The sequence below is a fragment of the Euprymna scolopes genome, unplaced genomic scaffold (genome assembly GCF_053919585.1).
Source record: "Euprymna scolopes isolate OS-2025 unplaced genomic scaffold, ASM5391958v1 sca10, whole genome shotgun sequence".
In the NCBI taxonomy this organism is placed as follows: Eukaryota; Metazoa; Mollusca; class Cephalopoda; order Sepiida; family Sepiolidae; genus Euprymna; species Euprymna scolopes.
In genome coordinates, this window is record NW_027633103.1 from 3,241 (window position 1) to 31,012 (window position 27,772).

At 31.8% G+C, this 27,772-nt stretch overlaps 1 protein-coding gene across 1 annotated transcript; it reads left to right on the plus strand.

The window, feature by feature from the left end:
• The first annotated feature begins 269 nt into the window (after positions 1-269).
• Positions 270-24,986, plus strand: LOC145273626 (coiled-coil-helix-coiled-coil-helix domain-containing protein 5-like). The gene is made up of 4 exons (XM_080127075.1): positions 270-427; positions 8,492-8,641; positions 15,894-16,039; positions 24,611-24,986. Exons 1-4 carry the CDS (start codon positions 399-401, stop codon positions 24,631-24,633), a joined length of 348 nt encoding a protein of 115 aa, XP_079983201.1. The 5' UTR covers positions 270-398; the 3' UTR covers positions 24,634-24,986.
• The last annotated feature ends 2,786 nt before the right edge of the window (positions 24,987-27,772 follow it).

The following is a 27,772-nucleotide window of genomic DNA, read 5'->3' on the forward strand; positions in this document are numbered from 1 at the left end:
GTGATTTTTAATATCGTATTCAGCTAAATTCATAACAAACGGTACTTGAACGAATGGTTTATTTTATTGACCGCTTATTTTATTCACCGTAATCATGTGATTAAAATTTAAGCAGACGAAAAATTGTGAGACAAAAGAGTCAGGAGTCCCACTTGGCTTCTAGCTAGAATTACAATAATGTGATATCCGTAACAATATATATAGATCCGCCCCCCACCGCCAAGAAAAACCCGGTCATTTACTCACGAAAGACAACTGTTAATAATTCACCGTTTGATTTCGAATTCACCGTTTTTTCTTTCTTTCTCTTTTTTTAGCAATCATGTTTTCCACATGAGTCGATCGTTGTTTTGAAATTGTATTTTCTTGAAACAAAATCTGTATTTATTTTTCTGAAAATGACTTTAAAAGCTGGATCTGATAAAAGGTAAGTGGCCAATATTTGCAGACGATTTTACGATGACAAGACCAATATTTCATTTCGTCGTTTTAGATTTGGATACTTCTGCAGTTTTACAAAGTGTGCGATCTTAATTTTTATATTTTTACTATATATATATATATATATATATATATATATATATATATATATATATTTTGTAGTAAAAGAGATGGTCGACGTTATTGTTAGCGACATAAATTATTTTAAAGCAAATACAGTTGAGAAATTAACCCAAAACAATTTAATTTGGGGTTTAGGTATACCTACTCATTTGTGACCTATTTGCGTTTTTTTTTTTTTTTTTTTTTTTTTAAATTTTTATTTTAAAGAAAATAAATATTTCAAAAGAGTAGAAAGTGGACCTTGAATTTATTTCCAGCGACGTCGTAACCTTTGCCTACTTTATTGTGTTTCGTTAACTCACATTCTATGAGCAACGTTTTTGACAAAGGGGGAAGAATTGCTGTTTTTTTGAGGTTGGAATCTATCCATCTACAACTACCAGTGGGTAGTTTTTGACTTTGAAGAAGTATGTTTTTTTTTTCTCCTTGCATCAAGTGGCTTCATGCTTTGTCTGGAGCGATTTCCATAAAAAATTAATAGTATTTTTTTTTCCATATATATTGTTTATTTGGACTCATTTAACCTTCAATTTTATTAGATTTTATTAGTAAATATCGTTTCTAAGCAAAGTAGCCATCTTGCTTATCCATTTACTTTGTGGAACTTACTTCCACTTGCTAAAAGTGGCGTGGCTCCTTTGCCCATATCCAATATTTACGGTAAGAAAATGGGAATTTAAAAGCCAGCGTGCAAAACTCTGGCCCGCAAAAATGTCTGAAAATCTCCGTCGACATTCCTCTGTATGGGCGCCTCCTCATGCAAGCAGCAGTAAATTAACCCCTTTTCAAAGGAAGAAAGTAAAGCCTAGGAGGGTAGACAATTGCAAAAGCTCGAGAGAAGCAAGGTTATCATTACCTACTTAAAAATCACCCGGACTTTCTAGGACTGAGTGTCAAGAACGTGAAAAACACATGGTAAAACCAAAGAATTTATAGTATTATTTTTATTAGTATTTCAGTACTTTTACATAATTTTCTTTTCATATATATCGTTTAGTTATTTGAACTTTGACCTTCAAATTTGCCGTAAAATTAATTTTAGGATTCAAAAGTGCCATTATTATTTTTTAACAAATTTCTTATCAGTTTGTTTAAAGCTGAGGATGGGGCATCCCGTCGAATGCCATACATTCACCTGGTTTCTCATATATTCCAACCGGGAGATCTTTTTAAGATTCTGACCAATTGTTTGAATCTCGTGCACTTGGTTCACCGGGTATATTTGCCAACCCATCTGTCAGTTATTATTTGATGGGAAAATCTGTTAACAAATGAGAATGGATGAGCCGTGAGCCGGTTATATTGAAGCGGTCAGCTCCCAAGGTGGCTGCCAAATGTTATCGATTAGTTTCATCTGTTTCCTGAGTGGTGATAGTGCAAATTAATCTACCGTATTAATTTTCTATCTAATTTTTGTAGAGTTCTTTTTAACAAACAGATGGCAGGATCGAGAAAGTAAAAAAAAGAAGAAAATAAAAACTCAAGTTTGTAGCTGGATTTTTCGTATACATGTGACATTAATTTGCATATGAGGGGAACAGACAGCACTAACAGCAGTTATAAGAAGGATAAATTGTTTTTTTTTTTTTGTTTTTTCAGCTGAGAGAGAGAGCATAGACATTGAGAGTTGGTGTTATGAATTACGGTTGAAGTTTTTATTTCGGTAATTGTGGCCTGGTAGACCAACACAAAACCTACCTTAAAAACTTATTTTCTAGGGGGTTTCGAATGTGCTGAAAACGAACATCGCATTTAAAATTGGGGCTGGCGCCTTTATATAATTTGTCCTTGATCTGAGGGAGATAACTCCATTTTACTAAGAGATTCGTTAGTTTTTTTTGGATCAAGTAAAGATTAGATATCCTGTAGCAGAGATGACGACGACGACTAGCGACAACCGGCGCACATTTCAAGTGACACCGGTGATTCGACCTTATCATTGGCACAAGCACATGGCGTTGGTTGTTTGTAAACATGTCAAAAAGCAGACAATGGTCGAATATTCGCAAGCAGGATTTAAAAAAAATATATTTACAAAACTTTTGAAGATTTAAAAGAAAAAAAAATATTTACAAAACATTTTTATTATAATTATAATTATCATTTTAAGTTTTATTAAAAAGTTCTGTAAATATATTAAAAACGTACTCGGAAAGACACCTATTTATTTAAATATATTACTTTTGGATTTTTCGTCATTTAATAAATTGATCACGTCAGGGTATCATGAGATTAAATCAAAATTTAATATTTAAAAATATATTAATTGTCACTAAAGTTAATGTTTTAAAGAATAATTAAATTGAATTGTATTAAAAAAAACAAACAAACAAACAAACAAAAAAAAAAACCCCACTGTACATAAAAATCAATCTTGGTCGCAAAAATCCGTGAAATATTCACAAAAATCTGAACAAGTCAGTTATTTTATATTTGTTCCTGTCATTAATAAGTTTGACTTAAATGTATTTATTTATTTTATTATAAGTTTTATTAAAACGTTCTGTAAATATATTAAAAACGCACTCAGAAAGACACCCATTTATTCAAATATCTTTTATTTAAATACGTTCGTTTTGTTACTTACTTAAAAAAAATGTTTTGTAAATATATATTTTTCTTTTAAATCTTCAAAAGTTTTGTAAATATATTTTAAAAAAATCTTGCTTGCGAATATTCGACCATGTCTGCTATTTTACGTGTTCACAAACAACCAACGCCAGCTGCTTGTGCCAATGTCAAGGTCGAATCGCTGGTGTAACTTGAAATGTTGTCATCACTAGTCGTCGTCTTCTGCTACAAGGTATCTATTCTTTACTTGATCTGTTTTTTCATACAATTTAGGATGCTGAAATTAATGCAACATAGAGGAATTGTAGTAAGAAAAGATCTTCCTGCATTTATTTATTTATTTTTTAAAAATAAATGTTAACCTTAAAACAAAAACAAAGAATGAAAACATTACAAACGAAAAAAACTTGTGGTTACTAATGTAACAAAGTTTATAAATGTAGTCAAGGTACCTCCAAAGCGCACCACAGGTGACACTCAAGAACAATGCAACACCATCACCTGTGCCAGCCAATGGGATGTACTGATACAAACAGCGTATAAAAGGCATAGATATCACAACATCACTGGTTAGAGCTGTAAACATCCCGTATAAAGTGGGAGACTGTATCTGGGTAAAAAACACTTAAATGCTCGGTAACAATTCCTCAGACTATATTGGTTGATGGTGTCCCATGTCATGTGAAAGATGTCCACCCACGTGATGCATTTTCCACCTCGGAGAACAATGAAGAAAATAACATACCATTCGAGGATGACCCTAGACCCTCTACTGTCTCTTAGGATAAGCTCAGAGACTTTGCCTACAGAAGAAGAGGCAATGATGGAATTGGCAGATGCAAGTGTGATGGTGATGAGGAGGATGGAAACTAGGAAACTACTCCCACCCCAATCTTCCGTAACAGTACCCATCGAAGGCGATCATCATCTCCCTACCATTTGTGTGTGATAGATATTGGGGGAGAGGGTGTAATAGAAGAGGCTACTCACACAAGCCTCTGTTAGGCCTGCCAGATGACTAGATCGAAAAAGTAAAAAAGAAGAAAAATGAAAACTTAAGTTTGTAGCTGGATTTTTCGTATACAAGTGGCATTAATTTGCATATGAGGGAAGCAGCAGTTATAAGAAGGATGAATTTGTGAGGAGAGGGGGTCGAGTTTTTTTCAGTTGAGATAGAGCATAGTCATTGAAAGTTGGTGTTGTGAGTTACGGTTGAAGTTGAGTTGGTACGAATTGTGGCATTGGTGAGAAAGAGTTCTGACATTTTTTTTATCACAAAATTCTAAAACGATAAATATATTTGTGTAAATATCAAAATCTAAGAAAACAAAATAGTAGCAAAAAGAAAACCCTGTTACTTTTGTTGTTCATATTTAACATTTTTGACCATCTGTTAATATTTAATTTACATACAAAATGATGAAATCACAAACCTTTTCACAGAAATATTACAAAAACAAAGGAAAACGTGACAAAAGTTGCAGAGGAAATTGGAGTTTTTATTAAAGACTAGCGTGAGTTTCCTAGCTTTGCCAGGTCATAATTCATGCAGAGTTTGTATTTACTATTACAGAACCAATTCTCTATTGAATATTATATTGTACTTAATATATAGTAATTTCAAAGGTTAAAAAAAATAAAATGACTGGAATGCCATCAGCTAGAATCGAAACCAAAGCATTTAGCACTTCAGCCACATTCTTTACTGATGTAGCTATTGGGAGATAGATAAGAAAGATTTAATATTAAATGACTTGAAGAAATAAATTTGGGCATCTGCAGAAAGAAATAGAAATAGGTTGGCAAGTTGAAATGCAAAATATTCATTTCAACTTGCTGATATGTTTGTATACATTATTCATCCATCCAAACAAAGATGTTACTTGTTATAAACTATTCTTTGTGTATGATTACTATTTGCTGTTAATTTTAGTGTTATGTGACGAGTAGTTTAAGAGTTTATCGGTTAAATATTTACACACACACATCTACTGTTTTATATATGTAGAAGAAAACTGTGACTGCTGCTTGTTTTTTTAATTTTTTTGTGACTACTTTTTTATTGAAAAATAAACGTTAATGTTTTTAGCTTAAAAAATGAAACCATTACAAAAGTAAATGTAGTTGCGACTAATTCTTGATAACATTAACGTTACACTAAGTTTTTGTGGCAATAATAATTTTAATAAACGCTGTTTGCTTTTGTTATTTGTTAATATTTGCAAAATGAAAATAATCCACAAAAATACAATTTAATCTGCAAAAGTTAGAAAATAAATTAATATTTGCAAAGTAAAAACTAAAAAAAAAAAATGGTGAAAATCAAACGAATATTGTAAGTTTATTTGCTCTGTCACTGTTTGAGAAATCAAACAAAACTAGTCAATAAAATCTGGCAGCCATGTTGGGACCTCCAATATAACCAAATGACTTCTGTTACTGAACATATACTACACTTTAATTCTAGCCAAAATGTCCCTATTAATATATTCCTCATGAGGGCAGAATGAGATAAAGTCGGCTTTTAATGTGGAAGAAATCCAGCTCCTCAAGAAGGGCCACTACAGAGTGAGATAAAAATAAAAAATTGCCCCAGTCTAAAAAGATTTCTCACTGACTGACCTAGGATAGAAAACTGAATTTAGTATCAGAACCTATACTAGTACTACACTTTGCTCGTACAGACAAATGTTATTGTTAATACTGGAGTTTTGAGCTATTAACTCTTTTATTTTTAATTCTATTTAATTTTTGCTGAATAAATTTATTGAAAAACAAAGGAGCTAAGACAAAATATCTAAATTTTAATGTGGTTTGAATAAATAAACGGTTGAGCTTTAAGGATTTTGTAGATTATAAATTAAATTTTAACAGCCCTGTTGCACTCACGTCTGTATTTTATTTTTAAATATATATTTTTTGTGGGGGGAGGGAGGACAGGGAGAATATCATGATAACATTTATTAGAATCCAATTTGGATGGGTTTCTACTAGTATTTTGTTTAATTTTTGAATGATTATCGAGACTTCTCAGATGATTGTCTAATATCAACCATTTTTTTTTATTGTTCTAATTCTAAATTCGATACTACTTATGTTTCAAAGAAAATAAACTCTTTAAAATAAGTTAAAACAGAACAAAAAACAACTTACCCAAAGTGTTACTTATCTTGTCTTTGGTAATATCTCTTTGTTATATATTTGTTTTTGACTACTTTTTCGTTTTGTTATCTTTACTGAAAAAGGCTCCCATTTTTATTGGCAACCGATCTCAGGGTTAGTGGTAAGATTAAGGAGAGGCAATTTTTTCATGACTTGTATCATGCCAGTTAAAATTAAATTAAAACTATAAAATTTGACTTAATTTTTTTTTTTTTAACTCCAACTCTAACCTAAGTTTTAAGTTTAGTTTGACAAAAGCCGGTTTTGTTCTGTTCAAATTCTGTAGAAGCATCAATACTTTGGCGATTTAAAAATCTGAGTTTAGCTGTCTCGTTAATTATTGAACAACATTCTCAGTATGCCAGTGACATTAATAATCCTAATATCTTTCTTTGAAAAAAAAAAAAAATTTTAATAATCAGGTATTTTTTTTTTATTATTAAAAAAATATATAAATAAGAAAAAAAGAAAAAGAAATATACACAAATGAAAAAATAAATTAATATAGAAGTGAAAATATGCAACACATATCTATGTTGATGTTTCTGTTCAGTCTCAAGAGACAATGGATACCACCTGTAAGGGGAGTTGCATATGTAATTATGAGGCAAAGGTTCCGCAATCTCCAAGCACATCTCTTCTGAATTAGCACTGCTTGAGTCCAGTGGGAAGAAGCTGTGTTAGGTGACTAGAAACAATGTTGGGATAAGCAGAGAGCACATGCTGGAAAAGAATTTACAAACACGCACATTTGTAAATTCTTTTCCAGAATAAGAAGGAACATAAAGTTCCTTCCCTCTTCACTCGCATGTGGTCTATAGCCTATTTCCTCTGCAATTTTAACTTAATCCTGATGATGTCCCCTGAAATAAGGACAAAACGTTGATTACCATTTATCTATTTTAGGTTTTCCTTTTCATTCGCATATATATATATATATATATATATATATATATGTGTCACATAAATTAGACCTGTTTAAAGAGCTCTGATTTACCAAAAAAAAAAAAAAAAAAAAAAAAATGCCTACATTGCATCATTATTTCTTGTTTCTGCACTTATTTGCAGGCAAGTTAACTTTTTTATTTTTTTTTTATTTTGTCCTAGGTTCTGAAATATGGACGATATATCACGGGCTATTCATTCATTTAATTCACCCCATGTAGTTTTATAATTTTTTTTTTTTTTTGTTTCACTCCTCCCTTCGCCTTCATTTTTAATTATGTGTAAATTGTTTTATTTTAATCGCTGCCAACGTAATCTCTTGACAAGTGTCGGATGAAAAGTACCTCAAGGTTCTGTTTTTTTTTTGTATTTATTTTATTTTTATTGTTTTAATTTAATCAAATAGTCTTTTGACTATTTTTCGTGTCTATTTTTTCTCCCCCGCATCGATCTTCCTCAAAATTCTAATAATGACTCCACTTATCCTTTTTAAAACTTTAATATATACCTATATATATATATATATATATATATATATATATATATATAGGTAAGATGCCTGCATGATTTTACCGTAAAGAATCATTGAATTCAATGTCGTAACAAATACATAAGTGTTAAATACAGTATTTATCTGATAGCGAAATGTTTTGGTTTCCATTCTAGCTAATGGTACCCAAATCATATTTCTTATTAAACGTTTTGATATCATTGCTATATATTGGGTACAATATAATAATCAATAGAGAATTGTTCTATAATAATAAATACAAAATCTGCATAAGGCCCTGTCGGTGGGGCATTAGAATACACCAACTGCCCCCCTGCAGAGGGTAAAAGTACCTCAATGTGGGTCCTGGATATGACCTTAAACTATATCCAGTGGTGAGGCCCCAGCTTGTGGGCTTTGGGGAGTGTGGAGCCACCCTTTAATTACCATTGCTCCCAGGTCCACTCTAACCCAGAGTGGTAGTACCTGTTAGGGTCCCAACTATGGGTTAAATAGAAACCGATTTGAAAACAACAGATATATTCTATTAAAAATTTTTTCTTCAAAATCTTTGGATTTGGCATTGAATAACCCGAAAAGGGTTGATATGCCGTAAAACAACCAACCAACCTAAATCTGCATAAATTAAAATATCATAGTAAAGCATATTTTATGACTGTGCAACACCAAACGGTGTGCTAGTAAATTATAAAATTGTGAAAATTCATGTTTATTTATTTTTTTTATTTTCTCAACCAGGGAGGCCTTGGACCTTGCAATGAAGCTTGTCCAAAAGCATTGTGGCAAATACATGAATGTCTATGCGAACTGCGTGGACAAATACCCAGACACGTGGCACCTCGATTGTGAAGTACCGCGAGTAAAACTGGCTGCTTGTGCTTCTGAAAAGTAAGTTGAAATGCATTCCCCTTCAAACATAACACACGTTCCCACGGTACAAAAATAATGACAACAAAATATTGATATTGATAGCAACAACAACAACAACAACATTTCCTGAGAGTTTCAAAAAATGTGACAAAAAGTGACTTCTTACTCCTACCTCCCTTCTCTCTCTTCTGCTTTCTATCTCTGTTCTTCCTGTATATCAATGTCCACTCTTGTGCCTCAGGGCTTATGAAGAAGAACCTGAAGTCCTACCTAACTAATATTCCGGGTGAAGCAAGTGCAAAAGAGATCCAGACAATTGCACTTAAGGGAACAACGAGGATACTAAAAAGAGCTCTCGGTTGGTTTCAATAAAAAGCAGGGCAATGTTGGCAGCTGGTTTGGCTGCCCCATACCCAGCATTACAATCTTCAAAGGAAGAAAAAAAAAAAAAGTGCCTGTTAGTTTGCCTAAAATAAAAAAACTGAATCACTCCTCTAATTAACTATCAAATAACCATGTACTTTCACTAAATTGCACAAGAATAAGATAATTTTTAAATAAATGTCTATTTAAAAAACAAATTTTGCATTTTATTGGCTTAACTTAGAAATTTAATTCAAATTCATACAACGCTTACATTGAGGAAAAATAAAAAAAATCTGTAATTCATTTCACACAATCACTAAGTTGATTTTAAATTTTAAGCATTTTTTACTATAGACAACAAAACGAAAAATAGAAAATTAAACAAAATACTATGTTCTGACATAGTATTATATGGGGTGTTGATTATCAAGGATACCAGTGTAAGTGTAAGCAGCTCATACTTTTTTTTTGTTTTTAAAAAAACAAAAAACTAGTTAAAAGAAAATGTTGATGTTTTATTAAAAGCCTTGTGTAATAATGAGTCTTATCGGTGCAGATTTAAAAATAAAATCTAATGATTTGGATGTTAATAGCTATCAGTATATGATATCTCGAGTTAGATTTTTCTGTTCTCTGTATTTGTTACTAGATGGCTTTCAAAGCTCTGCAAAATTCTTGGCTTGAAATTCTTGAAAAGAAATCTTAACGTTTCATTCTTGTGAACATGGAACAACAACTTTTGCATTTACTCATATTGATAAGCATTAATATTTTAAGAATTTTGATAGAAATTTATCTTTTAAATATGGCGATAAAGAAGAAAACTCAATTGGTGTTAACAATGTGTGTAACATTATTTGGCTCTACCACTAAATGACGACTCATTTGTCAAGTCAGCATACCTATATAAGAGCCAGATACGTCCAAGGATGGAGTACTGTTACCACATCTGGACTGGAGCTGCTAGAAAGACCTTATCCTGCCTTGGCAGAGTTCAAAATAAACTTTGTAGCCTAGTGGGGGTGCCCTTTTCTCTTCCCTGCAACCTCTTTCTCACAGAAGAGATGTTGCAAGCCTGTTTCTGCTTTATCGTTATTTTCATGGCAAGTGCTCGTCTGAGCTCCAATCTATGGTTCCCTCCTCGTCAAACTTTTGCAAGAAACACTCGTCTAGCTGAAACCACTGTCAATAATTTCCTCCACTCTTTACCCGTGCCTAAACCTAAACGTAGATTCCATGAGCAAAACATTTTTTCTTAGAACTGCACGCCTGTGGAACTCTCGTCCATTTGCCTGCTTTCTGGCTGATTATAATATGGTTGTCTTCAAGTCCAACATAAACAAATTCTTGGGGAGCCATTCCCCTTAAGTAATCCAATTTACCAAATTTCCACTACTAACAATTACGTCACTGTCCCATTGATCACTGTATACTTATTAACCCTTATCCTTGAGTGGCCTCTGGACCTTGATAAGTAATGACTCCTTTGTAAAAAAAAAAGAAAGAAATTGGAATATTTGAAAAAAACTCACTAAGGCCACACAAACTTTGACTTTGATTTTTAGTGATACCATACTATAACAAAAGAAAAAAATTGCAAACTGATTCCGTTCGTATTATTTGGATTCATTGGAATACAGTTCTCATCCTGAGTGATTTTCACAATGTTTCGGTCGATGTAATCTTCTTCAGGTGTATATTCGACAGAAATATTCCCGTTCGACAATCCTCATTTCAAAAATTCAGAAACATCAAACTGATTCTATGCCTGATGAAGACGTATATTGTCAAGACTAAGTTGAGTTTAAAGTTTTAAATCAACTTTAATAAAAAACATTCCATATTGTGTTGGCTTCTTTATTGACAAATTCAAAGTCACGCAATGCTTACACCAAGGAAAAAAAAAATCTAATTCATTTCATGCGAGCCACACGTAATCCTTGTAATTAGAACAAAATTACTGTTTAATACCGCGCTTTGATCTTCAAGTGACACAATGGATGCCACAAGGAAAGACAAAAAAAAAAACACAAACTAATTCCATGCCTGATGAAGATGTATATCATCGAAAATAAGTTGATTTTAAAAATTTTGGTACTTGTACAGTTTAATCAAGACATTAAAAAATGAAAATATCGAAAAAAGTTTAAATTGTACATATCCGTTATGGAATGAAGTTCTCCAAAAAAAAGTTTCACTTAATTTCATGCAAGTAGTTTTTGTTTTACAGCGAAAAAACAATTTGTTATGATACCGAGCAAAAGGTTTGATTTTTAGGAAGAAAAATTAGTATTAAAGATGGGGAGGGAGTGTCGGTGCTTTAACTGGAGTTATCTCCCTGTGCCATTTGTAAACTCCAAACAAAAATTAAGAAAACATCCAAGATGTCTGCCTTCAACGTGCTGTCATAAAAACGTTTTTTTCCGCTGTAAAAAAACTCAAAAAAACTACTCGATCAAATTAAGTGAAATTTTTTTTCGGAGATATTCAGTTCAGAACGGATACGTACAATATAACCTTTTTTTTTTTTCGATATTTTTATTTTTTAATGTCTTGATTAAACTGTACAAGTATCAAAATTTTAAATAAATAAAAAAAATCAACGTTGTATTGGCTTCTTAATTTAAAAATTGTAACTCAAATTAATGCAACGCTTAACATTGATGAAAAAAAAAATCTCTAATTCATAAGAAAAGATACTTTTTGATATTTAGTGTGACAAAATATCATGGAAGGCCAGTCATTCTTTCAACTTTTTACCGCCAGAATATTTTTTATGTAATAAATAAATTTTGTAATCATGAAACCCACACGTGACGAAAGTTAGCATGCAACTAACGCATAAATATAAATAAACCCCTCATTCACTTGTTGCACCATGCATAGACCTGTACTTTGAGAACGAGTTGGGCTGACAAGCCATAAGAGTAAGAAATATTTCCTATACAGGTGTTTTTTTTTTTTTTAAAAGGCGACTTGAAAGTACAATTTGGTGATAAAGGGTTAAAAAGCATGAATTAGAAGATATTTTTTGCTTGTAAGTTTTGTGTGAATTTGAATTGGAGTTTGTAAGTTTTGTGTGAATTTGAATTGGAGTTTGTAAGTTTTGTGTAAATTTGAATTTGAGTTTGTAAGTTTTGTGTAAATTTGAATTTGAGTTTGTAAGTTTTGTGTAAATTTGAATTGGAGTTTGTAAGTTTTGTGTAAATTTGAATTTGAGTTTGTAAGTTTTGTGTAAATTTGAATTTGAGTTTGTAAGTTTTGTGTAAATTTGAATTTGAGTTTGTAAGTTTTGTGTAAATTAGAATTTGAGTTTGTAAGTTTTGTGTAAATTAGAATTTGAGTTTGTAAGTTTTGTGTAAATTAGAATTTGAGTTTGTAAGTTTTGTGTAAATTAGAATTTGAGTTTGTAAGTTTTGTGTAAATTAGAATTTGAGTTTGTAAGTTTTGTGTAAATTAGAATTTGAGTTTGTAAGTTTTGTGTAAATTAGAATTTGAGTTTGTAAGTTTTGTGTAAATTAGAATTTGAGTTTGTAAGTTTTGTGTAAATTAGAATTTGAGTTTGTAAGTTTTGTGTAAATTAGAATTTGAGTTTGTAAGTTTTGTGTAAATTAGAATTTGAGTTTGTAAGTTTTGTGTAAATTAGAATTTGAGTTTGTAAGTTTTGTGTAAATTAGAATTTGAGTTTGTAAGTTTTGTGTAAATTAGAATTTGAGTTTGTAAGTTTTGTGTAAATTAGAATTTGAGTTTGTAAGTTTTGTGTAAATTAGAATTTGAGTTTGTAAGTTTTGTGTAAATTAGAATTTGAGTTTGTAAGTTTTGTGTAAATTAGAATTTGAGTTTGTAAGTTTTGTGTAAATTAGAATTTGAGTTTGTAAGTTTTGTGTAAATTAGAATTTGAGTTTGTAAGTTTTGTGTAAATTAGAATTTGAGTTTGTAAGTTTTGTGTAAATTAGAATTTGAGTTTGTAAGTTTTGTGTAAATTAGAATTTGAGTTTGTAAGTTTTGTGTAAATTAGAATTTGAGTTTGTAAGGTTTTGTGTAAATTAGAATTTGTGTTTGTAAGTTTTGTGTAAATTAGAATTTGAGTTTGTAAGTTTTGTGTAAATTAGAATTTGAGTTGTAAGTTTTGTGTAAATTAGAATTTGAGTTTGTAAGTTTTGTTTGTAATTTTTGTGTAAAATTTGAATTGGAGTTTGTAAGTTTTGTGTTAATTTGAATTGAGTTTGTAGTTTTGTGTAATTTGATTGGAGTTTGTAGTTTTGTGTAATTTGATTTGTTTAAATTTTTAAATGTAGGAAAAGGAAAAAAACCTGATTCTATGCTTGATAATTATGTATATAGGTCCAAATTAAATGGATTTAAAATTTTAGGCATTTTTTTTTTTACTATAAACAAAAACAAATTAAACAAAATACTAGTAGGAACCCACCCAATGTTACTGCAACATTTATCGAGTTTTTTTCTGTTAGTATTTGTTTTATTTTCAATTTTTAACCATATTATGTCATCAGCCATTTTTTCTTTCTCACATAATGCTCAATACTACTTATTTTTCAAACTGAATAAACGCTTTAAAATCATTTAAAACACTAAAAACTTATCCAATTATGTGGGAGAGTAACTTGCCTTTGATAACATTTATTTATTTACTTGTTTGTTGACCATTTTTTTTGTTTGATGTCTATAGTAAAATGCCCTAAATTTTTTAAATGTTAAAAAAAATTCTGTGTTGTATTGGTTTCTTAAACCTAAAAAACATTCCAATTTATAATAATTAGAATAATTTTTTTTTTATATCAACGTCTACCTACCAGTTTGCCAAAAAAAAAAAAAAAAAAAAGAACCCAAAAAGAAAACCTCAATTTAATCACTCCACTAATTATGAAATGTCCATGTATTCTCACTAAATTGTAGAAGAACAAGATAACCAAAGATGTTTTTTGATATTTAGTGTGACAAAATATACAGAGGGAACCAGAATGGAAATTCAAATTGAACCCTTAATTTTCATCTACAGTAGATTGTTCTCATTGTGTCAGCCATAACTTTATTATTGTTAGTGATGAATATCCGACTAAATGCTAAACATGTAATACAATGGAGGTGTTTTTCAGTCCCCACTGGAAAATGATGCAAAAAAATGATAGAATAGAAGATTGTCTCAAAGCAACCTAAAATTATCAAAACTGGATGAAGATCAAAAAGTTTGATTGGATCTCCTGCTAGCTTGGAAGGCTGATTGTGGGCTTGAAATATTCCTTTGAATAATGATGGAATGGTGCTTGTAGACTTAATTCAACACACGATTGTCCCTTATGACTGTCCTCTGCCAGGGAAGATGTCTTTATGAACCATGGAACCAAATCGCCATTAGGAGGAAGTGGTGTGCCTTACATGATTTAAGATGTCCGCTCTCATTGAATTTTAGCTGTTCAACATCCCACTTTTTTGTTTATGATATCACAACGACGAGTTACCCTCCTCCTTGTCCTTTAATGTACAACTTTTGTTGTCTATTTTTTTTTTATTTTTGTGATAACGTAGGCATGCAATATTCGTTGATAATAGAGACCATCGATAATACCAACTTCTTGTGTTTATTTTTTATTAGGTCAATGTAAAAATAATTTGTTTTGTTTATATATAGTTGAACGTTAAAAAATGACATTATTTTTGCACCTACCTAATACTTTGTGACAGTGTAAATATGTGATATTTGTTTTTTACTTGTGTTTATTTTTTTAATTAGCCGAATACTCTTTTTATTTAGGGTGTCAGAGATAGGCTAGTTTAGACATCAACTTCTGAAAGTCGTCCAACACACTGCAACATTTAAAGCACATGTTAAATTGTACCCAAATCTATCTTTCCCAGTCCTTTCTACCCGTTTTTTTTTTTTTTTAAAATTTAAAACGAAATTTTCCTCTGCCTACTCTACTTTTAAACCCTATGAACTACTCAAATTCTGTCAACCCCAAACCAGTCCTAGGTATTGGAATACAGGGTGACCCACTTAAAAGTAGCCCAGAAAATATAGTAGAGAGGAGAAACATTCTTTCATTGTTTAAATTACCTGTTATGTTATAAAAGATGCTGGAAGTGCTCCCCGTTGACATCTATGCATTTCTGGACATGTTTAACAACGTTTGCAGATATTGCCTGTAGATCTTTTCTGCTGATTCTCCTGATAGCGTTAGTAATGTTCTCCTTTAGTTGGTCTAAATTGTGAGGATTATTTGCATAAACTTTTTGTTTTAAAGTTCCCCAAAGATAAAAATCACACGATGACAAGTCCAGGGAACGTGGGGGTCATAACCCTTTGCTTATTGATCTCTCTTCCATAAACATGTCATGAACTCGTGTCAGTGATTTGTGGGGCGTGAGGCATGTAGCACCATCTTGTTGGGAAAAGAATTGCATTTTGTCTTGTGGTGTCAGTTGGTCACCAAGAGAAAGATTAGAGAGATCGAGCTACTTTTAAGTGGGCCACTCTGTATATTGGATGTAGATACATTAGCTAGTTTTGACTAATGGTTATTTTTTTTTAGCTGTACTTAGAATTATGCATGGACAGAACTGGGTTAGAGGTTAAATAAGCCAAACATGATAAAGAAAAATTTAAAAAATGAAAGTTAAATAATAATCTATGATATGAAGCAATTGGCATTGCGAGTCATTATGTTCTTGTTTTATATTCTTGCTCTTCTGTTTTGTCTTATATTTTTTTATTTTCTGCCCCCCCCCCTTCTGTCTTTTCCGGGTCATACTAACTCAAAAGGGTGAATAAGAGAAGGAAAAATGAACTTTCACCACAAATGTAAAAATACTGCCGCTCATACACTTATGCACTCTATTTTAGAGAGAATCATCTTTTTCTTTTAATTCTTCTTTAATTTTCAAGCCCTCTTGTGGTAGAAATCAAAAACAAATGCGCCCACATCCACGAGGATTACGAAAAGTGCCTGCTCAAAAACCCGATCCATGTCCAACCCTGCACAGAACTGCTTCATAATTTCAACGACTGTGCTAAAGACGTCACATTAAAAGGTAAGCAGAAGCAAAACCTATGTAGTAATGCGTTTGTTTTTAAAAAGAAGAAAGGGATATTGCAGCATTGTTCAAGTAGTATGCAATATAGGTACAGCTAATTATTATGAATATTATTTTAATATACAATATATTGTATATTAAGTATAATATATTATATACAGAATCTCTCCGGTCACACATCAGAGAACTATAAACACATATGCCACACATAATTTCAATATGGTTACACTTCCTGTCAGTACCTGATGAATGTTTCTGGAAATTATTTTTAGTTTGATTCAATTTTATAATTTCCTACTTTCTAATGAGCCATGATTTGCGAATAACTCCTCTAGTTGTTCATGCCTTATTAAATTTATATCTATCATTATCAACCTCTTACATGGTAAATATAATCTTGATTTTTTTTTTTTTTTTTTTTTTTTTTTAGATACATTAAGAACCCTCACCTTGTGCAAGGAGAGAAAGTTTTTGCTAGTCTCAGAGTATCTGAATTTTTGGTACAAGACATTAAAAAATGAAAATATCGAAAAAAGGTTATATTGAAAATATCGAAAAAAAGTTATATTGTATGTATCCGTTTTGGACTGAAGATCTCCGAAAAAAATTTCACTTAATTTGATTGAGTAGTTTTTTTTTTTTTTTTTTTTTTTTTACAGTGGAAAAACACGTTTTTATGACAGTGCGTTGAAAGTAGCCATCTTTGAATTTTTTTAATACGCCACGGGGAGATAACTCAGTTTAAAGCACCAACACTCCTTTACCATCTTTAATACTAGCTTTTCTTCCTAAAAATCAAACCTTTTGCTAGGTATCATAAATTGTTTTTTCAATGTAAAAAAAGAACTACTTGATGAAATGAATTTAATTTTTTTTTTTTTCAGAGAACTTCATTCCATAATAGATATATACAATATAACCTTTTTTTTTTTTTTTTTTTTCTTCGATATTTTCATTTTTTTAATGTCTTGATTAAACTGTACAAGTACCGAATTTTTTACTATTGAGTTGAAACTGTGTAGTACTAGGGCTATGACTACAGCATATTCTTATTGTTTTTTACTATTGAGTTGAAACTGTGTAGTACTAGGGCTATGACTACAGCATATTCTTATTGTTTTGATTTTCGAGTATATATCCAACACAGACACAGTTAATCAACTGAGAACCACATCACTCATATAAGATATCAACAAATACACACTCGAGAGTCAAAACAATAAAAAGAATATTTTATTGTCATAGCCCTAGTTATGACTAAAAATAGGTTAGAATGCACAAATTGAAAGGAAAAAGTTTTTATTTAGAAAGCAAAATCTTGACTAACCTATGAATAGGAATGTTTTATATTTTAGGAATCAGGGAGCTATACATTCATTTATACACCATGCTAAGTTCACACAAAGTTACATTGTACTTTTGGCAATAAATTAGTGGTTTACTATTGTAAGACTCATTTATATGAGTTCATGGACAAATAGAAATTTTAGCAAATTTCATAATTTTGAAGCAAGTTCCAACAACTCTCAGAGAAAAGTTGATGAATATCAATGAATTTTATTCTTTCTTCAGAGTAATTATACAGTAAGCAGTACTATTATATACTAGGATGGAAGTTTGACTTGTCTGGGATTGAATGAGGACCAACCTATATAAAAGCCAAGTACGTCCAATGATGGAGTACTGTTGCCACATCTGGGCAGGAGCTGCTAGAAGCTGCTTATCCTGCCTTGACAGAGTTCAAAATAGATTTCGTAGCTTAGTGGGGGATGCCGTTTTCTCTTCCCTGCAACCTCTTTCCCACAGAAGAGACGTTGCGAGCCTGTCTCTGCTTTATCATTATTTTAATCACAGGTGCTCATCTGAGCTCCAATCTATGGCCTCCCCCCCTCCTCTTGCTAAACTTTCACAAAAAACACTCGTCTAGCTAAAACCACTATCAATAATTTCCCCTACTCTTTATCTGTGCCTAAACCTAAACATAGATACCATAAACAAAGCTTCTTTCTTAGCACTGCACGCCTGTGGAACTCTCCTCCGTTTGCCTGTTTTCCAGCTGACTACAATTTGGTAGTTTTCAAGTCCAACATAAACAAGTTCTTGATGAACGGTCCCCCTAAGTAATCCAATTTACCAAATTTCCACTACTTATGATTACTACACTATAATCCCACTAACTACTGTACACCCATTAACCCTTATCCTCGAGTGGCCTTCAGGCTTTGACCAGCGGTGACTCATATATAAAAAAAAAACCCACAAAAAAAAAAAAAACGAATGTTCCACACTTCCAATTGTTTTATTGTCATCAAAATCTATGAAAACATCCATTTTTCAATCAAATCGAATGATTACCTGCTCAAGCTGGAGACCCACTGCAGTGCATCGAGAGGAAGTTTCTCATGACCACCTGAAGTGACTTAATCCACAATATATTGTGGTCTACATTGCACTGTAGAGAACCCACTCTTAATTTTGATATTATTTTTATATAATGGCTTGAATTAAAGTTTTAAATGCAAAAGTCAAGTATCATGTTCAATTGTTCTTTTAACAGAAACATTCACTTTGAACGTGTTCCTGTCTGTCTGTCTGTCCTGTCGTTCTCCAAAGAACCTACTGTTGATTTTATATAGTGGGCTGTTCTGTTTGTGTGGTGATAAAACTTCTCAAATGCACTTTTAATGTCAGGCTGTATAAGAGTGTTAATTTTGGTCAAAATCAAATGTTCTTTCTTTCATAAGATTTTTTTTAATTGTCGATTTACGGTACTTATCATAGGCATTCCAATACAAAACCTATCTATAAACACTACCAGACACATAAAGTACATTTCTTTGAAATTTAAAAGAAATTGACCCAGCCATTTCAGAGTCCATAGGAAACTCGCAGACAAACACAAAGTTTATTTCATATATAAGTAGAGATAAAGATTATTTTATTGATTTTAAAAAATTATTTGGTTTCCTATTTATAGGAGAGTTGGGTCTATTAACATTTTTAATACAAAAATGTGTTTTTGTAAATAAAATGTTTAATTTTGTTGAAATGTATTACAAGTGAAAAAAAACAACAAAAAAAAAAACCTATCAGTACAAAATACAAGCATAAAATTGAAACGAGTTATCTCCCTTACATGATTTACATAAAATCTATGGTGTAATGCAGGCATCTCCAAATTTCACATGGGGGGGGGGTGTATATTGCTGACTTTTAAGAGCTACATGGATGTGTTTTATAGTGTTTTGCTCATTAGCTTTGCTTTCTAGTGAAACTGGTTCGCCAAAACATCATTCGCCACTTCTACACTATTAGGACGAAATTTTGTAGTCTGGAGTTCTCAGATAAAAACCAATGGTTTCAACTGATTTTTTTGTCAATTCTAATAAATTACAATGGTAGCTTCCAAATTATGCAGTCGAAATTACCTGAATATTACCGAATTATTAAAAAGAACAACTTTGATCGTGTTAGCAGGTGAAAAATTGCGGTCATCTTGTTTAAATCAAAACAGAAAATTACCTCCCTTTTGAACTGTCCTGTGTCTTACAATCGTTTTCATCAAATTCTATTTTTTTCTTTAATAAATAATTTTCTACCCTCTCGATTTTCATAATTTTTGGATATAATCATCTTAAAAATACGAGGAATACGTAGATACCATTGTTTTCATGTGAAATTCAATATTAGGATTGTTGAAAATTTCGTCCCAATAGTGTAGAAGCACCTATCATTCTTTGAATCAGTTTCTGAAGAAAAAGAAAAACTGCCACACTATTTTCACACATTTACATTTAAAAAATTTTTACCTGAATATTTTTACATTTTCCATGAGAGCTCTGTGGGCCATAGTTTGGAAATCACTGGTTTAATGTTTTCTTTTTTATGCTAAAGCTGTTTGTTTCCCTAAGATTTTTTTTCCTATATATTTTAATTACACAAAATACATACTAAAATATTAAATTTTGGGATCAAGTTATTTAAGAGATATACTTATATAACGGAAGTTTCCACAAGCCACTGACAATGATCTTTAATAAGAGTATAACTTCTGTACTTCAAAGACTTCAGAGAATGATGTTTAAGCTTCAAGGACACAACTTTACCGTAGAATATAGACCTTGGAGGATACTCACCTTACTGGATTCCTTGAGTCGTTTTCTTAATCACAAAATTATGGAAGCTATCGACCTTGACCTGCGGGTAGACCATGTCCAGTTCATCACGCAAAAGATCTCTGACAATCATTCATGAATGACCAGACACTCTGAGAGTACTCCCAACATCTATGTGAGTGCTGGAGTTTCAGAGACAAGTTATCAGTAGAAAACAGTGTACTGCTGAAAGAAGAACATAACATTGTCTCAAGACTCCTCCATAAGAAAACCCTTGAACAGTTACGGAGGATCTTGGGCATGATAAAAACAATCTTGTGAGTCAGACAGTCAATATACTGGCACAAGCTCAACAGAGAGATAACTGACATGTCAGGAGTTCCAAAAAGTCAGCAACACGAATGTCTACTCTAGCATGAGGTGCCAACCAAACCATGGAACTATCTAGGGACAGATCTATTCTCATTGGATGCTGGAAGCATTGTCGATTACTACGGTCAATACATAGTGGTACGGAAGCTTCCAGAACACTGGCTGAACTCAAAAATGTGGCTGCAACTAAATAAATGTTTGTGGAATATGGTATACCATACACAATAGTATCTGACAAGGTTTCTCACTATAAAAGTGCCGGATATCAGAAATTCTCATCAGATTAGGGTTTCAGATATTTAGCATCGTCACCATATTACCTTAGATCCATGGTTTTCTTGAGAAGCAAATTCAAAAAATAAAAAAAAAACACATTCTGGAATGCCAAAACAACCAACAAAGATATTGAACTGGCTTTGCTAACACTCAGAACACCAGTTTACCAAAAACTGTCTTTTTTTTTTTTTTCACCACTTATCAAGGCCCGGAAGCCACTCAGGGATAAGGGTTATTGCAAGTACAGTACGTTAGTGTGGAGATTTGATGAAGTGTTTACTTAAGGGGGGGGGGCGGTTCATTAGGAATTTGTTAACGTTGGACTTGAAGACATCCAAGTTGTAGTCCGGTAGGAAGCAGGCAGACGGAACAGAGTTCCACAGGCGTGCAGTTCTAAGAAAGAAGCTTTGTTCATGGAATCCGCGTTTTGATTTAGGCACAGATAAAGAGTGGGGGAAATTTTTCACAGTGGATTCAACTCCTGCTGAGCATAAGGGTAAGGGACACATTTCCTATGCAAACAAGCGACGGGGCTCAAAGTCAAGACGATGTTATCAGTCAGTTGAATGAAAGAATGGAATCACAGAAAACTCAATATGTTAGAATTGCCAGAGATCTACCTCCATGATACAAAGAACCGAAGGTCGTCATACAAGACCAGAGCATCAATAGGTGGCGTATAAAGTACAAAATGTCTGCGAGAAACCCATAGCTTACATGATGAAATAGGACGAATGGTGTAGTTAGGCATCTTGTTTACGAGGTGGAAGTGTGTGGCCGGTTTGAATGTAGATAACAACATATATTCTAATGTTATATTCTATTAATAAAAGTAACATAAAACTATGCCAGTATCTTGGAATCTTATTCAAAACTTCAAACCACATCGTGACTTCAGAAATCAAGGTTGCATCATCTGGAAAATGCTTTCCTTTCAAAAGCAACTTCATTGCTGGGAATAGGTGAAAGCCAGAAGATGCAGGGTCAGGAGAATAGATGGGATAGGAGAGGATTTTATAGCCACATGCTCGTGCTTCTGATCTAGCAATATTCATGTTGTGGATTGCCGTGCTGTCTTACAGGAGGTGTTATACCTTTGCTGATCTTGCCCTGCCTCCTGATTTCAATAGCTTTTTCTGAATTTCTTCAAAAGTGAAGCATAACAGGTTCCTGTAATTGTAATACTTTTGCAAGAAAACCCGTCATCATTATCCTGTCCTACTTCCAGAAGACTATGAACATGACCTTTCCAGCAGAGGACTGGACCCTTGCCTTTTTGGGAGGTGGGGAGTCTAAGTGTTTCCACTACATTGAATGGGCTTTGGTCTCTGGATCATAGTGATAGATCCAGGTTTCATCCTGTGTAATTAGTCTTTTGAAAAAGCTTTGACTCATCTTAGTACATTTCTAAATTCATCCTCAAGCACTATTCTTGCTTCTGGAAAAGTGTCAGCAACCTGAGAATCCATCTAACAGACACCTTATGCGCATGCAAATGATCAGTAATGATACTTTCCACAGACTCTGTACTAATTTTAATGTTTTGGCTTATTTGGTGAATGGTCACGCATCTATCTTCCAAAATGGAAGCCTCAACTTGACTGACAGATGCCTCATCAATGGCAGAAGGTGAGGGGGGGGGAGCGATCAGATCTGGGATCTTTTTCCACAGATTTTTGGCCATGTTTACATTCACAATGTCAGTGTTCTACAAGGTCAGGGGTATCATTATCACGTTTCTTTCATTCTATCAAAAGTCTCCTGCAGTGTACATCTTTTCAAATGCAAAAACCTGCGCAACACTCCACAGGCTCTATTTTACACCTGACTTGGTTCAAACACCTGTAAATCAGAAACTACAAATTAGTTTAGAGCTGTAATTTGACATATAACCCATAGAAATATAAATCATTGCACATGCAAAATTTCAGCTAGATCAGACAACTAGAAGTGGGTTATTGAACACTCTTCATAGGTGTTTGACTCCAATCTCCAATATAAAAATGCACAGCAAGTGTAGCAGTTATAAATAAAGACCTATTTTCTTTCATGGAGAAATATCCCTGCTAGGTGATTTGCTTACACACTAACCAATCAACTTGCAGGACACATTGATTTTATTTTATCAGTCCCCTGAAGAACTATTTCAGCCATTTAGGAACCATAGTTGTCAACAAAGAAAATCCTGGAAGCAATGAGAAAAAGATGCCTCTCCCCTCACACTCCAGATTAACTATCTTCACCTAAAGATAACTGCTGATAGCCCTTTGACAACCTTAAAAACTTTCAACTTTTCATTTTCTTCATGTCCCATTTTCTTCCGCTTATGCCAAACTAGCCTGGGTACCCCACATTGCCCAGGTGTTTGTAGGTGTGTGTTAGCAGTAGGCAGGCTCGAACCCGTGGCGCGAAGGCGGAAAAGAAAGTAAAGGTGTGTGTAAGGGTGTTGGTTGAGCAAAAGAAAAAAAAAAAAAGAAATTAGGAGTAGTAAGCAGGTTCGAACCCATAACACGCCAGAGGAAAAGGAGATGGAAAAAAAAAAAAACAATCTTATCAATGTGCCCACCGCAGTTGTGATGTCACAGGCGGTTGAAATAACATCTTTTATCCGACGTTGACGCAAGGTTTGAATGACTTGCAAAAATATCAGCGAAAAAATCGACCCCTCCTTGTAGGAAAGTACCCAGTTGAGGGTGAAGGAATTAATATTTTTAGCCAATTTTTCGATATTTGTCATTCGAAGGGCCGAGCTTCAAAACGATACCAATCTCATGAACATCCATTGCCTCTGTCAAAAGTTTTAGGCAGACATACATACATACATACATACATACATACATACATTTAAACAGATAAGTGAGATTTATATTAATAGAACTCCCACCCCCAAAAAACTTTGGTGGACATACACAAACGCTTGTGCCCATTTTGCCCTTTATGTAATAGATGGTGTGGGTAATTAAGTAATTCTCTTCGTTGTTGTCATAAAATGGTTTTGTTTTTTCTTTCGTGGAACGATTTTCATTACATACTACTAATAAATATATAGAAGTATGTTTCCTTTCAATACAAAAATGCGTCTTCCTACAAAAATTGCAGGAAAACAAACTTTTCTTTCTTCTGTGCACCTAAAGCCAAATGCAACTTCCAGGAATATGTCACTATAATGTATTTACTTAAGAACAATAAAAAGAAATAATAGAGCTATTTTCCCTTGAACCGAAGATAGAATTATTGCCCTTAATAGAACATACTCTTTGGGAGATAAACAAAAACGAGTCTCCATCACAAACCTTAATCATTATACATCCAGTCGCTTCTACCTTACCATTTAATCTGTAAGTTGTTTAATAAATGTGTTAAATATTATACTTTGTCCTTTGATATTTTTAAGTGGTTATTAAACTTTTAACACATCAAGACATAAGTCATCACAAAATTCCTTCACTACAGTTTTCAAGTCTAATGTCAACAAATACCTCTTGAGAGGGCATCCTAAAGTATCAAACTTTGCCCATTTCTTCCATCATTTGCAATCATCTCATTCTGGTGTTACCAGATCAGGCTGTCTGAAGATATCTGCTTCCTGACCCAAAATGCACCAAACATTATATCCCAAAAAGGGTTGATATGCCATAAAAAAACTCCATCATCTCATAATACTGTTTTATCATCCAACCGACAATGTCATTAATCCTTATCCTCAAGTAATTTTTTGCTGTTATAACTTGTATTTGTATTTTAAGAAATTGACACGGTTTTTAAAAGAATTTTTATTAACTATTTTTATTTTGTTTTATTCCAGTTTCAAATTCAAATTCTAGTTGATGTCAAGTTTCGCCTGTAGTATCTTGGACTTCAAATTGGTGGATTGATTTTTATTGATTTATTTTTTGTTTTGGACCATTAGAAATTGTATAGTTCCAAATTCATGTTGAACCTAGTTCATCTAATGTGACAATTAAAAAAAAAAATGTTTTCAAATTTTCTTTTTATTTTTTAAACATATTTTTTCAGAATATTTCTTTTTTTTTTCTTTGAAGAATTAAAAGAAATATAATCTGAAAACTGTAAATAATTTCAGCTATTGGATAAATAAACTTTTTTTTGTTTGTTTGTAAGTTTGTTTGCTATTAAAAAAACTTTGTTGTTGTTATCAACACCAAAATTAATAAAATAAATTTTCTGTTGTCTCTAATCAAGTTACATCGTAGCTGAGGTATTCGTCCACTACGTCAGCAACGATGAGGTGGCAACTAAATTTTCCACATTTTTCTCTCCGTTGGTAAAGATGTCTCCTTTTTCTGTTTTAAAAAAAAAGGAACATCACAAATTTATTGGGTTTAAACAATCTCTACGTTTCTATTTATTCTTGACAGTATTACCTAACATTAACTTTCTGTATCTTATCAAAGAGGCACTCCTCCTAGTTAGGTTAAATCGTCAGGTTAAGCCAGCCTCCTTCCTGGTGTGATGCGTCATTAATATGGTGGAGGAAGTTCTTCATCTGTCATCATGGTGATTGGTTAGAATATATATCTGTTAAAAAGATCGGTGTATTTTGATTGGTTGTGATTCTCGATTGATGTTGCTATATCTTATTTATTTTTTTGTCAAAGCTCTAACAATTTCTTTGAAAAACATTCTAAGCATTTTTTTTCATTTGAAAATGGATTATAGTAAGCTAATGTACTTGCAAATTTCTGGCATAGCGCTACTAGAAGCAGTGACAAGGCAAATCAGTTCCTTGACTTTTTCTCTCACGCCTATAATGTGATGTTTGATATTTTGTTGTTTTGATTTCAATAATTTTTATTTTTTTATACTTAAACATATTTATTATATAAATTCAAATAAAAAGCTTTTATTTTTAAAATAAAAAAAACTTTTATTTTTATTATAAACATATTTCTTATAAAATTTCAAATGAAATAAAAACTTTAAAAAATTTTGTTATTAAAAGTGCAAATAAAGACTAATTGTATTATTTGTATCTGTATAGTTTTGTTAAATATTTTTGTATATTTTTGCAATAATGTCCTTTTCTTATATTTTATTTCAATAAATCGCTTCACAATTGAAATACTGAAAAACAATAAAAGTAAAGGAACTGATTTGCCTTGTCACAGTTTCTGGTAACACTATGCTAAAAATTAGGGAGTACTTTAGCTGATTTTAACCGAAAAATGAGTTGAATGAAAAACATAAAAGCAAAACTGTATATTATTTTGGCTCTTCTTAAAATGAAACCAAAATTTGACAAGAAAAAATTAATAATGTTCTTTTTTGGCCATTTTAAAAAATTTGAAGAAAATCAAATGAATTGTATATAAATAATATATTAAAAAAAAAATTGCTTATTCAGATTGGCACTTATGGTAATAAAAAAAAAAATGAAGAAAATTTTTTTGTGTACCTATTTGTCACAGAAATTGATCAAGTAGTTTTTATTTTTATTTTTTAAACAAATTTGCCATTTTTTTTTATTGATAAGTGAAAGCCATTCTTCAAATTTTGTTTTTAACTTATATAAAATGATCCTTCTTAAATAATGTTTTTATTATTTGAAAATATTATTTTCTGATAAAAAATAAATACAAGTTATGTTAACAAATTATTGTTTGGTTTTATATCTTAGACTTTGGTTGTTTTTTCCGACATTATTTCCCACCCCGCCACATCACTAAATGTTTTTTTTAATGAAAATCGGTTGTCTGCACTTGATTCCTTAATGGTTGCTGCTTTTTTCCCTCTCTCGTCGACACTGAGTAAAATTTGATTTTCTTGAATTAAAAAAACTAACTGTGATCAAATTACATGATTTTTGGAACATTTCATCTTCTTTTCATGATTTATCTGTATTTTCTTTACTTTCAATTTTTGCAATAAGTGCCAATCTGGAAAGCACCAAAAACGATACCAAGGGAAGTAACTCTATTTAATAAATTTATCAACAGGACTATTAGATTAAGTCCGGAAAGACTAAGGAAATGTAATTTGTTATTTATATATTTAAAGAGATGTAGTTTGCTTGAATCATTGTGTGTGATATATATTTAGGGAAGTATTAGTATGTAAACTAACAGTTGCATTGATGCAAGGATATTTATTCACTGCGATGTAACTTCAAAACAAGGTGTGTCAAAAATTTCGTGAAAAATAGTGAATAATTCCACTCCATCTTTCCAAGCTTATAACTCCTCGAAAAATGCAATTCAAGCCCTAATCTTTTTTCAATTAAAGGAGCAAGGACCAAGATTTCATTAAAAAAAACAAAAAAAAAAAACGTGTTTTTTTTTTAAAAAAGGTTTTAAACTTCGGACTTTACAAGTAAAATTTTATAAGAACACTATGTTTTTTTTGTTTTAAATTTGAATATATTATGTATTGACCTTTTCTCTTCAATTTGTGAGTAAATAATTATGTACTCATCGGGTTCTAAATTAATTATTATTAGACATTTACAAAATGGGAGGCGTGAATTATTCGACCCCCTGTCTTTCCAAGCTTATAACTCCTCGAAAAATGTAATTCAAGACCTAATTTTTTTTTCAATTAAAGGAGCAAGGACCAAGGTTCCAGTAAAAAAAAAAAAAGAAAAAACAAATAACGTGGTTTAAAAAAAAAGGTTTTAAACTTCAAACTTTACAGGTAAAATTCTAAAAGAACACTATGTTTTTTTTTTTTTTAAATTTGAATATATTATGTATTGACCTTTTCTCTTCAATTTGTGAGTAAATAATTATGTACTCATCGGGTTACTAAATTAAGTATTTACTTTTTAATAGACACTTAAAAATTGGGATGGGGGGGGGGTTCGTGAATTTAAAAAAAAAAACGTTTGTCTAAAATATTATATTCGATTTATTGGAAAGAACATAAAATTTCACATTGACCCTGAAAATATCGTAAAAATAGAATCAATAGAAAAATTTTGATAGATTTTTTAAATTTAAAAATTGAAAAA

Coding starts and splice junctions, on each gene's coding strand:
- LOC145273626 (XM_080127075.1), top strand. CDS start 399: ATGACTTTAAAAGCTGGATCTGATAAAAG. Junction 428..8,491: donor AAAGCTGGATCTGATAAAAG/GTAAGTGGCCAA, acceptor TTTCTCAACCAG/GGAGGCCTTGGACCTTGCAA. Junction 16,040..24,610: donor TAAAGACGTCACATTAAAAG/GTAAGCAGAAGC, acceptor GTTTTATTCCAG/TTTCAAATTCAAATTCTAGT.